Source organism: Sapajus apella, unplaced genomic scaffold (assembly GCF_009761245.1).
Source record: "Sapajus apella isolate SASKATOON/1434 unplaced genomic scaffold, GSC_monkey_1.0 scaffold169, whole genome shotgun sequence".
Taxonomy (NCBI): Eukaryota; Metazoa; Chordata; class Mammalia; order Primates; family Cebidae; genus Sapajus; species Sapajus apella.
Window position 1 is genome coordinate 842,529 of NW_022437109.1, and position 11,554 is coordinate 854,082.

Consider the following 11,554-nt stretch of genomic DNA (forward strand, 5'->3'; position numbering starts at 1 on the left):
TTTTTTTTTTTTTTTTGGGACGGAGTTTCGCTCTTGTTACCCAGGCTGGAGTGCAATGGCGCGATCTCAGCTCACCACAACCGCCGCCTCCTGGGTTCAGGCAATTCTCCTGCCTCAGCCTCCTGAGTGGCTGGGATTACAGGCACGCGCCACCATGCCCAACTAATTTATTGTATTTTTAGTAGAGACGGGGTTTCACCGTGTTGACCAGGATGGTCTCGATGTCTCGACCTCGTGATCCACCCGCCTCGGCCTCCCAAAGTGCTAGGATTACAGGCTTGAGCCACCGCGCCCGGCCGGCAAGGAATATTTTGATTCTTTTTTTTTTTTTTTTTTTGACTCATTTAAAAAAAAATTTTTTTTTTCTTTTTTGAGACAGAGTCTCGCTCTGTCACCAGGCTGGAGTGCAGCGGCGTGATCTTGGCTTACTGCAACCTTCGCCTCTTGGGTCCAAGCTATTCTTCTGCCTCCGCCTCCCGAGTAGCCGGGTCTACAGGCGCACACCACCACGCCCAACTAATTTTTTATATTTTTGGTAGAGATGAGGTTTTACCATGTGGGCCAGGATGGTCTCAATCACCTGACCTCATGATCCGCCCACCTTCGCCTCCCAAAGTGCTGGGATTACAGGCATCAGCCACAGTGCCCAGCCCTTTTTATTTTTATTTTATTTTTTAAATTTTTTCTATCTTAATACCTTTGACCATATTTTATTTTTATTTTTAAAATTATTTTTTATTTTGGAGACAGTTTCGCTCTTCTTGCTCAGGCTCGAGTGCAATGGCACAATCTTGCTACTCTGCATCCCAGGTTCAAGCAATTCTTCTGCTTCAGCTTCCCAAGTAGCTGGGATTATAGGCATGTGCCAACATGCCCAGCTAGTTTTTGTATTTTTAGCAGAGATGGGGTTTCACCATGTTGCTCAGGCTGGTTTCTAAACTTCAGACCTCAGCTGATCCACCCACCTTGGCCTTCCAAAGTGCTGGGATTACAGGTGTGAGCCACTGTGCTCAGCCTTGATTCATTTATTCATTAACAAATATTTAATGAGTGCTGTAATGTGCAGAATGCTGTATCACCTTGAAAATATTTAGGCATTATGAGTTATAGTCACTGCCCTTAAGGAGGAGACATATATACCAACAGTGAATTGCCACAGAGCAGTGTCACAGAGGCCAGGCAGGTAACATGAAGCGTGCAGCCAGCCAGAGAGATGGTGGTGAACTGGAGAGGAGTGACTGAAAGCAGGAAGTTACTCAGCTTGGCTAATTGTTCCTTTATGAGAATGCAGACCCAGGGCTGCCAGATTTTCTTGTTGTTTAAGAGCGACCAGAAACCTCTATATTTAAATATAATTTCCTACTTTATTTATTTTTTTGGAGACAGGGTCTCACTCTTGCTCAGGCTGGAGTGCAGTAGTGCCATCTCAGCTCACTGCAACCTCTGCCTCCGAGGCTCAAGCGATCCTTCCACCTCGGCCTCCCAAGTAGCTGGGATTGCAGGCCTGTGCCAGCACACCCAGCTGTGGGAGTGAATTGAGGGCATTTGTAGAGGAGATTTTGGTATCTAGGAAAGCAAATAAACTCCTCTTCAAGGGGTACCTTCCAACTGTGAGGTACTATAGTGGGCCCAGGTGTACTTGAGAAATGAGAAGCAGAGAGGATTACAAGAAAACTTACAAAACGGGGGTGCCAGAGGGCCTTAGGGGACTTCCATAGTTATCTCTGGTAGTTGGCAGTGACCAGATAGACAGGAAGATAATTGAGAGATCGTGGGACAGAACTGGGATGTGGGAAAAAAGGGCATTCTGGTCATCCCCTTATTCCATCCTTTGACCCTAAAGAGACATATGAGCGGCTCGAGGCTGACAAAAAGAAGCAGGTTCATAAGAAGCGGAAGTGCCCTGGGCCCATAATCACCTATCATTCAGTGACAGTGCCACTTGTTGGGGAGCCGGGCCCCAAGGAAGAAAATGTCGACATAGAAGGGTGAGTGAATCTCAAGAGAAAAGAGATTGTGTGTTCAGCTCATGTTCTCTTGGCCCCATTTGGCTTGCTTTTCTCACTTAGCTCTCCTTAACACTTAGAGATTTCTTTCAGATTCCTTACTCCCTTCAGCTCATTTCTTTTCTTTTTCTTTTTTTCTTTTTTTTGAGAGTCTCGTTCTGTTGCCCAGGCTGGAGTGCAATGGCAAAATCTCGGCTCACTGCAACCTCCGCCTCCTGGGTTCAAGTGATTCTTCTGTTTTTTTTTTAAAGATAGGGTTTCACCATATTGGTCAGGCTGGTCTCCAACTCCTAACCTCAGGTGATCCACCCACCTCAGCCTCCCAAAGTGCTGGGATTACAGGTGTGAGCCACCATGCCCGGCTCAAGTGATTCTCCTGCCTCAGCCTCCTGAGTAGTGGCTGGGATTATAGGTGCGCGCCACCACACTCAGTTAATTTTTGTATTTTTAGTAGAGTCAGGGTTTCATCATGTTAATCAGGATGATCTCAAACGCCTGACTTTGTGATCCTCCCCCTCGGCCTCCCAAAGTACTGGGATTACAGGCGTGAGCCACTGTGCCTGGACTTTTTTTTAAGACAGGGTGTTGCTCTGTTGCCCAGGCTGGAGTGCAGTGGTGCTCATTACAACCTCCTCCTCCTGGGGTCAAGCAATCCTCCCACCTTAGCCTCCCAAGTAGCTGGGAGTACAGCCACACACCACCACGCCTGGCTGATTTTGTATTTTTTGTGGAGATGGGGTTTATCTGTGTCACCCAGACTCCTGAGCTAAGGCAGTCCTCCCACCTCAGCTTACTAAAGTGCTGGGATTATGGGTGTGAGCCACTGTGTCCAGTCCAGTTTAGTTCTTTCTTTCTTTTTTTTTTTTTTTTTTCTTTTTTTTCTTTTAGATTGTCTCTGGACAATATACCAAGTAACAGTTTAGTTCTTTCTTATTCCCGTTTCTTTTAGCTTCTCTCTTCTCTTTCCTATTTTACCTTCTAGCTTAGCTTTCTTTTCCCATCTATGACTTAGTACGTTCCTCAGAATGTTCCCAGCACCCTGCCTCCTTTGTCTCTTTCCTAGTCTCTCTGATTTCCTTCTTTCTTTTTTTTTTTTTTTTTTTTTTTTTTTTGAGATGGAGTCTCACTCTGTCACCTAGGCTGGAATGCAATGGTGCAGTCTTGGCTCACTCCAACTTTCACCTCCCGGGTTCAAGTGATTCTCCTGCCTCAGCCTCCTGAGTAGCTGGAATTACAGGCACCTGCCACCACCGCCATGCTCGGCTAATTTTAGTATTTTTAGTAGAGACGGAGTTTCACCATGTTGGTCAGGCTGGTCTTGAACTCCTGACCTTATCATCCGCCTGCCTCCCAAAGTGCTGAGATTACAGGCATGAGCCACCACCCTCAGTCTGATTTCCTCCTTGCTATATCTGTTGTCTTCTCTTCTCAGCTCTTTTTTTTTTTTTTTTTTTTTTTGTCTTTTGTCCTCAGACTTGATCCTGCTCCCTCAGTGTCTGCATTGACTCCCCATGCTGGAACTGGACCTGTCAACCCCCCTGCTCGCTGCTCACGTACCTTCATCACTTTTAGTGATGATGCAACTTTCGAGGAATGGTTCCCTCAAGGGCGGCCCCCAAAAGTCCCTGTTCGGGAGGTCTGTCCAGTGACCCATCGTCCAGCCCTATACCGGGACCCTGTTACAGACATACCCTACGCCACTGCTCGAGCCTTCAAGATCATTCGTGAGGCCTACAAGAAGTACATTACTGCCCACGGACTGCCACCCACTGCCTCAGCCCTGGGCCCCGGCCCACCACCTCCTGAGCCTCTCCCTGGCTCTGGGCCGCGAGCCTTGCGCCAGAAAATTATCATTAAATGAAGAGGTGTCTAGTCCTCAGAAACTTCTTCCCTGCTCTGATTGGAGCTCTTGCTGTTCCCTTTCCTCTCCCTGCTGCTCCCCTTTGTCACCTCCGATCTTTGCCCAATCCTTTTCTCTTCTTCTTTCTCCTTTTCCCGTAGTTCATCCAGGTTTTTTAATCTAATAAATATAGAAAGATCCCTTTTGTCTGGTGTCTGCACTAGGGTTGGGAGCAAGAAGTATTTGTGAATACCTGAATATATTGGGTCTTTCTATTTATTCAGTAGCATTATGAGCTGTCCTTTCTAAATTGTATTCATTCTTCCAACTAAATTATAAACACCTGAAAATTATACACCAAAACACAACCTTATATTGACCTTTATATCACTTTACACTCTGTTTTGAAAATAGCAGGCACCAGGCCGGGCGCGGTGGCTCAAACCTGTAATCCCAGCACTTTGGGAGGCCGAGGCGGGTGGATCACGAGGTCAAGAGATCGAGACCATCCTGGTCAACAAGGTGAAACCTCGCCTCTACTAAAAATACAAAAATTAGCTGGGCATGGTGGCATGTGCCTGTAGTCCCAGCTACTCAGGAGGCTGAGGCAGGAGAATTGCCTGAACCCAGGAGGCGGAGGTTGCGGTGAGCCGAGATCGCGCCATTGCACTCCAGCCTGGGTAACAAGAGCGAAACTCCGTCTCAAAAAAAAAAAAAAAAAAAAAAAAAAAAATAGCAGGCACCAAATATGGAGGAACTGCCTGATTCTATTTGAACTCTGATGTCTAGGACTGGGGCTTGTATGAAGGGAAGTGGAGGAGGTGCCATGGCTGTCCATGGCCACTAGAGGCGCTCAGGGCTGGGCAGGGTATGGGGGCTGTGTATATGTGATCTCCCACTACCCCCCACCTGGCCAGAGCTAAAATAATAAAATGCTGAGCTCACTGTTCCCCCACCCTCTCCCCCGGCACCGGGCTCCTGCTGCTGCTGGGACAGTGCTCTAGTAGAACAGACCGACCTACTGACACGGGGGAGGTGAGAAGGGAGGTGGCCACCAGGACTGGTAGGTGGGGAAGACCGGGGGCTTACGGTGGGAGATGGGAGGAGAAGAGTGGCTCCTATGGGGAATGATGTGGAGTGTGTCCCTGTCTCTGTCACTCTATATTTCTGCCACCGTGCTGTCCTACCCCTTAACTGTGTGGTTTATGTTGTTGATGTGAATGTCTCACATACTTTCTAGATCTTTCATATTCAGCATGGTTTATATGTATAGCTCCTGTGTGTATCTTACGTTGTACAAGATTGTGCAAGTTTAAGATTTCCACTGTTTTTAAAGAAACTTTACCCCATTTACACCCATTGGTCTGGTGTCACCTTCCTGTCCAAAGCAAGGGACAGTTTATAGGGACTCAGTCCCTCCTCCAGAGGCCTTAGTACTCTTCCCCCAATCTGGAAGTCCTCCGGCTGCTCTGAGCCCTTGCTTTCCCTTAGGATTTCAAATTTTGGCAAACACAGAAAGTGGAATCTTGATCCCCCACAATAAAAGGGAAACGAGAATGGGGTGAGACAGTCTTTTCCCCCTATTCCCCATTTTCCTTGCTTTATACAGTTTAGGAAAAAAGCTGGATTATGAGGAAGAGAGGAGGAACTTCCCTGAAGCTCTCTATTGCCCCTGCCCCTTGCCCCCTTTCAATAGGAACTGGGCAAGGGACCAGCTGTGTTGGCAGGGCTTCCAGCAGCTGTGCCAGGGCGAGGGCACTCACAAGTGAGGTTAGAGCGGAGGGGTGCTCCATGATTTCTGTCATGCCGTGGGAAGACAAACCCAGCTTAGACGTCTGGGATCCCCATCCAGGGAAGCTGGAAGCTGGGGAAGCAGAAAGAAGAGACTCTAGTTCTAACTCAGAACGACCTAATCTTCCCCCAACTTCCCATCTTCAGCTGGATTTCTAACCTCCAAGAAATCCAGTTCAATGTTCTGCCCCCCGGGCTGGTCTCTTTGTGTCCCTGCTGTGTCTCTGTTCATCTTACCATTGTCCATCCTTTTGTCCCATATTCCCCAGGCTCTGTGAGTGCCACACAGTGGGGAGGGGGTGAGGGCCACCATGTCATCATATCAGAAGGAACTGGAGAAATACAGAGACATAGATGAAGATGAGATCCTGAGGACCTTGAGCCCCGAGGAGCTAGAGCAGCTGGACTGCGAGCTGCAGGAGATGGACCCTGAGGTAGGGGCTCCAGCACAGGGAACAGGGGCCGTCCCAGGCATTTGGGAAGGGTGTTGGGCTCTGGGTGGCTGAGAATAGGGTTTGCTACAGGACCTAGAGTCCTAAGAAGGCCAGGGGAAAGGTGTCTAGAGATGTTTTAGGGAACCCTTGCAGTGCCTAGGTCAGAGGGGAGGTCTGACTTGCTCCCCAAAACTCATCCCTAAGAACATGCTCCTGCCAGCTGGACTAAGACAACGTGACCAGACAAAGAAGAGCCCAACGGGGCCACTGGACCGAGACGCCCTTTTGCAGTACTTGGAGCAGCAGGCACTAGAAGTCAAAGAGCGTGATGACTTGGTGCCCTTCACAGGCGAGAAGAAGGGTATGAGGACCCTGACATCCATGCCTGGTAGAACCCAAGTGGCTGTGCTGTCTCTCACATGTCCCCCCTCCAGCTTCCCTCTCACCTTCCAGCTCCCAGCTGCCTAGGGACTCAGAGGCCCTGACACTTAAATGGCAGCTTGCACTCTTCAGTTCTTGAGAAATCAGAGGACTCAGGAGTACTGAGCTTGTAGAGGATTTAGGCTTTCCAGTGTCCCCTTGTGACCCAGCATTCTACCTCCTGGAGAAGAAAAGGAACCTGGAGGCCAGGATCTTGGGAGACATTACCTCTACCTGAACCATCCTTCATCTCCCCATCAGGGAAACCCTATATTCAGCCCAAGAGGGAAATCCCAGCAGAGGAGCAGATCACCCTGGAGCCCGAGCTGGAGGAGGCACTGGCAAATGCCACAGATGCTGAAATGTGTGACATTGCAGGTGGGTAGCTGTGGGAAGTTAAGGGTGGGAGGATCAGGGGTGGATCCTAGCCATGACATGAGACTAGTGAGGAAAGCCCTCCACCAGAATGCATGCATGTCTTAAGAAAGCCTCAAGCAGTGGTTTCAAGCTTTTATTTGTGTATACATTTATTCATTTTTAAATTTAATAACACTCAAGAGCAATTTTTTAGGGATTGTAAGAGCAAATAAAAGTGGAACCGTTGGGTCGGGTGCGGTGGCTCATGCTTGTAACTCCACCACTTTGGGAGGCCACGGCAGGTGGATTGCCTGAGGTCAGGAGTTCGAGACTCGCCTGGGCAACACAGTGAAACCCCATCTCTACTAAAATACAAAAAATTAGCTGGGCATGGTGGCATGCACCTGTAGTCCCAACTACTCAGGAGGCTGTTGCAGGAGAATTGCTTGAACCCAGGAGGCGGAGGTTGGAGTGAGCCAAAATCACACCACTGCATTCCAACCTGGCCGACAGAGTGAGACTGCGTCTCAAGAAAAAAAAAAAAAAAGTGGAACCATTCTGGCTGAAAGCAGAAGGGAGTCTCTGCAGACTTCCTTACCCTCTAGTGGCTCATGAGGGACTTTCCCTTAGTCCTTTCTCAATGTTTTAGGAACTACAGCCTTAAGAAGTTTATGGAAAGGACCCCTGGGGCTAAGAGAGGTTGGGGAACTTCTTTGGAAAAGTGTAAGTAGTCAGGCTTTAAAAATGCAGCAGATTCAGAATGAGGTAGGAGGCAGGCTTGGAACAGGTGCCTTTTCATTCCCTGTGACCCCTCTGCTTATCCTCTCCAGCAATTCTGGACATGTACACACTGATGAGCAACAAGCAATACTATGATGCCCTCTGCAGCGGAGAAATCTGCAACACTGAAGGCATTAGCAGTGAGTGTTTTTGGGGAATACGGTCCTCAGGGCTCTGGGCAGGTAGTCCTAGTGTCCGGGAGAAGGGAGAAAAGGGTGAAACTGATAATTCTGAGAAAGTACATGCTGCATGAGTGATAAGAAAACCAATGGGGTGCCAGGCATGGTGGCTTATGCCTGTCATGTCAGCATTTGGGGAGACTGAGGTGGGCGGATCACTTGAGGTTAGGAGTTCAAAACCAGCCTGGCCAACATGGTGAAACCCTTTCTCTACTAAAATACAAAAATTAGCCAGGTGCACGCCTGTAATCCCAGATATTATACTTGGGAGGCTGAGGCACAAGAATTGGTTGAACCTGAGAGGTTGAAGCTGTTGTGAGCTGAGATTGTGCCACTGCAATCCAGCCTGGGTGGACGGAGCGAGACTCCATCTCAAAAGAAAGAAAAAAAGAAAAACCAATGGGGAGGAGATTGCGGGGAACATGTTGGGGTTCCCCTCCTGCTCTCACTCACTAGGTGTGGTACAGCCTGACAAGTATAAGCCAGTGCCGGATGAACCCCCAAATCCCACAAACATTGAGGACATGCTAAAGAGGGTCCGAAGCAATGACAAGGAGCTGGAGGAGGTGAACCTGAACAACATACAGGTATTTGACTCCCATCCTCCAAACCATAACGCCAGATACCTGCTGACACCCGAGAGCCCCTTCGCCCACCATCTCCAATTCCCCTCTGATAGGACATCCCGCTAGCCATGCTAAGTGAGCTGTGTGAGGCAATGAAGACAAATACCTATGTGCGGAGCTTCAGTCTGGTAGCCACGAGGAGTGGTGACCCCATCGCCAATGTAAGGCTAGTTGGCATCCCCAGCCCTCTCCCCACATCTCCCAGGCACCCCTTGCAGGGCTGTCATGAAGGGTTTTGCTAGGGAGTGCTATTCTCATCAGCCTTCTTAGGGCAGCCCTCATGGAGACTCCTACCCTCAGTGCCATGGCTCATAACTCTCAACCTCTCTAACAGCCCGTCTCTCTAACAGCATATTAATCTCCCTACTTTCCACGGCTATCCCCCTTGCTTTCTGTATCCCTCTAGCCCCATTTACAGCTCCTCAAGGACTCTTCTCAGAGTTTGTGTTTCCCTCTTGCTCCTGTTCTTTCTCTCCTCAGTCATCTGTGAAACTGTTCCCTAATCCTAACCCAAGTCCCTACTACCCAGGCAGTGGCTGACATGTTGCGTGAGAATCGTAGCCTCCAGAGCCTAAACATCGAATCCAACTTCATTAGCAGCACAGGACTCATGGCTGTGCTGAAGGCAGTTCGGGAAAATGCCACACTCACTGAACTCCGTGTAGACAATCAGGTCAGTATTCCCTTCCCCTGATGTTAGCATTCAGTCTCACTGAGTTTCCTCCCTGAGCCGGCCACTGAGGCAGCTATCTTTTTTTTTTTTTTTTTTTTTTTGGAGACGGAGTTTCACTCTTGTTACCCAGGCTGGAGTGCAATGGCGCGATCTCAGCTCACCGCAACCTCCGCCTCCTGGGTTCAGGCAATTCTCCTGCCTCAGCCTCCTGAGTAGCTGGGATTACAGGCACGCACCACCATGCCCAGCTAATTTTTCGTAGTTTTTTTAGTAGAGACGGGGTTTCACCATGTTGACCAGGACGGTCTCGATCTCTTGACCTCGGGATCCACCCGCCTCGGCCTCCCAAAGTGCTGGGATTACAGGCTTGAGCCACCGCGCCCGGCGCAGCTATCTTTTTAAATCTTGTTTGAATTCTCCTCTTCATTGTCTCTATGAGGGAAGCCAAGTCAGCATCTCTCGTCACCTACTGTGGAGAAACAAGCCTCTTTGACTTCCCAAAAGGATCTGTGGTCTGGGATGGTAAATAGCCCAGAGAGAGTGACTGTCAGCTTTTGCCTGGCCCTCCCCCAGCGCCAGTGGCCGGGTGATGCGGTGGAGATGGAGATGGCCACCGTGCTAGAGCAGTGTCCCTCCATTGTCCGCTTCGGCTACCACTTTACGCAGCAGGGGCCACGTGCTCGGGCAGCCCAGGCCATGACCCGAAACAATGAACTACGTGAGTAACTGCAGACACGATGTGTGGGGTGGGTGGGGAAGTGCAGAAATGGGCGGGTCCTTATGAAAGCAGACCTAATGACTAACAGCCTGGGATGCTTCCAAAGAGGCATTCATATGAGAAGTTCAAATCTCAACAGTGATCAGAAAGGAGACAGAAAACTCCACCTGCCTCAAGCATAGACCAGTAGAGAGGTAGAAAGAATGCTAGAGATAAGAATACTTGTTTAGAGGTAGCATCATTTTATTTGTGGTGTGGTTTGTTTTGTTTATGTGGGATGGGCCTGTAAGGTGGCCTAAGACACTACCAATTTATAAGTTTGGCTAAGGGACTGGAAAGAAGAAGAGTCTCTTTGCAGAAAACATGAGCGGGAACAAACACTTAGGTTTAATCTTCCTCCTTTACAGGTCGCCAGCAAAAGAAGAGATAACACTGCATTTCCCTTTACCAACCAGAGCTGGGAGCACTGGACACTTAAATCCTCATCTGTCCTCCTTTCCTGTAAATAAAAGCCCTTCTGTCCATTTTGCCTGTCTCCTTCCTTGGGCTTTCGGTGGGAATCTTGGCGCTAACCCCCAAGGGTTACTGCCAATTCACCAGGGGATTATTTATACTCTGGGGATCAGCAGGCAGGGAGGTTCAGGTTACCAGTAGGAGGTGGGGGAGCTCCCTCCCTTGGTGTTCCCCATAACCTTGCCAATGCCTTTAGAGTCTTCTACTTTCTCAGGGTACTTAGCCTCAGCCCTGTTTCCAGATGTGGCCAGGTGCCCCCGGTGCCTACCCACAGTCCTCATGTGATTTGAAGGGGAAAGGACTTTAAGTGGTAGCAGAGAAGGAGGCAGACAACATGAAGGGCAAAGACCTCTTTTAGACAGTCTTATTAATAGGGCACCGGGCTGATGCAGCTGACGCTTGGCATGGCTTTGGTAGAAGATGGGGGAGGGGTTAGAAGTATGGAGAGCTGTGTACATTACAGGAAAGGAATAGCCGGAATGAGAATGAACAGATCCGAAATTCTGAGATCCAACAAGAAACTAGACTTGAGGAAAGTTAAGTTCTCAGCACCCGTTGCAGTTTATTTGTGAATGAATGGGAAAAGCGTGTCAGTCCAAGCGGAAATCAGGTGGTTCCTCATCAGAGTCAAACTCAACATTCTCGTCTTTTACCCATCGACCTCGTCCATCTGGGATCCATCCAGAGCTGAAAACATCAGAGAAAATGGCATTGATCAGGAAAGAGGCTCATTAAGAAGTCAATGGTGAGCTCACACCTGTAATCCCAGCACTTTGGAAGGCTGAGGCGGGCGGCTCACCTGAGGTCAGGAGTTTCACCAGCCTGACCAACATGGTGAAATGCTGTCTCTAGCAAAAAAAAGTCAGTGGTGAGAAAAAATTGAGAGTCATGTAAGTTGGGTGGCTAAAACAAAATGGAACCAAAGATAAAAAACAAAAATAGCCGGGCGCGGTGGCTCAAGCCTGTAATCCCAGCACTTTGGGAGGCCGAGGCGGGTGGATCACGAGGTCAAGAGATCGAGACCATCCTGGTCAACATGGTGAAACCCTGTCTCTACTAAAAATACAAAAAATTAGCTGGGCATGGTGGTGCGTGCCTGTAATCCCAGCTACTCAGGAGGCTGAGGCAGGAGAATTGCCTGAACCCAGGAGGCGGAGGTTGCGGTGAGCCGAGATCGCGCCATTGCACTCCAGCCTGGGTAACATGAGTGAAACTCC

The 11,554-nt window shown here is 49.1% G+C and overlaps 3 protein-coding genes across 4 annotated transcripts in view; 2 read left to right on the top strand and 1 right to left on the bottom strand.

Moving 5' to 3' along the window:
* The window catches only part of VPS72 (vacuolar protein sorting 72 homolog), a 13,465-nt gene extending 9,414 nt beyond the window's left edge, over positions 1–4,051 (top strand). Inside the window, exons 5-6 of the mRNA XM_032267501.1 lie at positions 1,844–1,988; positions 3,480–4,051. Of these exons, the coding sequence (XP_032123392.1) occupies positions 1,844–1,988; positions 3,480–3,867 (533 nt within the window). The 3' untranslated portion in view covers positions 3,868–4,051. The remainder of the gene's footprint in view (positions 1–1,843; positions 1,989–3,479) is intronic.
* A 538-nt stretch (positions 4,052–4,589) lies between these two features.
* Positions 4,590–10,351, top strand: TMOD4 (tropomodulin 4). 2 transcript variants are annotated; one of them, XM_032267503.1, is made up of 10 exons: positions 4,590–4,881; positions 5,907–6,071; positions 6,276–6,432; positions 6,753–6,869; positions 7,679–7,768; positions 8,264–8,394; positions 8,487–8,594; positions 8,963–9,106; positions 9,680–9,824; positions 10,232–10,348. In XM_032267503.1, the coding sequence occupies exons 2-10, from the start codon at positions 5,949–5,951 to the stop codon at positions 10,252–10,254; spliced, it is 1,038 nt and encodes a 345-aa protein (XP_032123394.1). In that variant the 5' UTR covers positions 4,590–4,881; positions 5,907–5,948; the 3' UTR covers positions 10,255–10,348. The 2 variants fall into 2 exon arrangements, with proteins under 2 accessions (XP_032123394.1, XP_032123393.1); XM_032267502.1 differs by having other exon boundaries at positions 4,817–4,909; positions 10,232–10,351.
* A 523-nt stretch (positions 10,352–10,874) lies between these two features.
* The window catches only part of LOC116542523 (sodium channel modifier 1), a 4,855-nt gene continuing 4,175 nt past the window's right edge, over positions 10,875–11,554 (bottom strand). The window contains exon 7 of the mRNA XM_032267504.1: positions 10,875–11,024. Within this exon, the coding sequence (XP_032123395.1) occupies positions 10,928–11,024 (97 nt within the window). The 3' untranslated portion in view covers positions 10,875–10,927. The remainder of the gene's footprint in view (positions 11,025–11,554) is intronic.

Coding starts and splice junctions, on each gene's coding strand:
- TMOD4 (XM_032267503.1), top strand. CDS start 5,949: ATGTCATCATATCAGAAGGAACTGGAGAAATACAGAGACATAGATGAA. Junction 9,107..9,679: donor AACTCCGTGTAGACAATCAG/GTCAGTATTCCC, acceptor GCCCTCCCCCAG/CGCCAGTGGCCGGGTGATGC. Junction 9,825..10,231: donor GACCCGAAACAATGAACTAC/GTGAGTAACTGC, acceptor CCTCCTTTACAG/GTCGCCAGCAAAAGAAGAGA.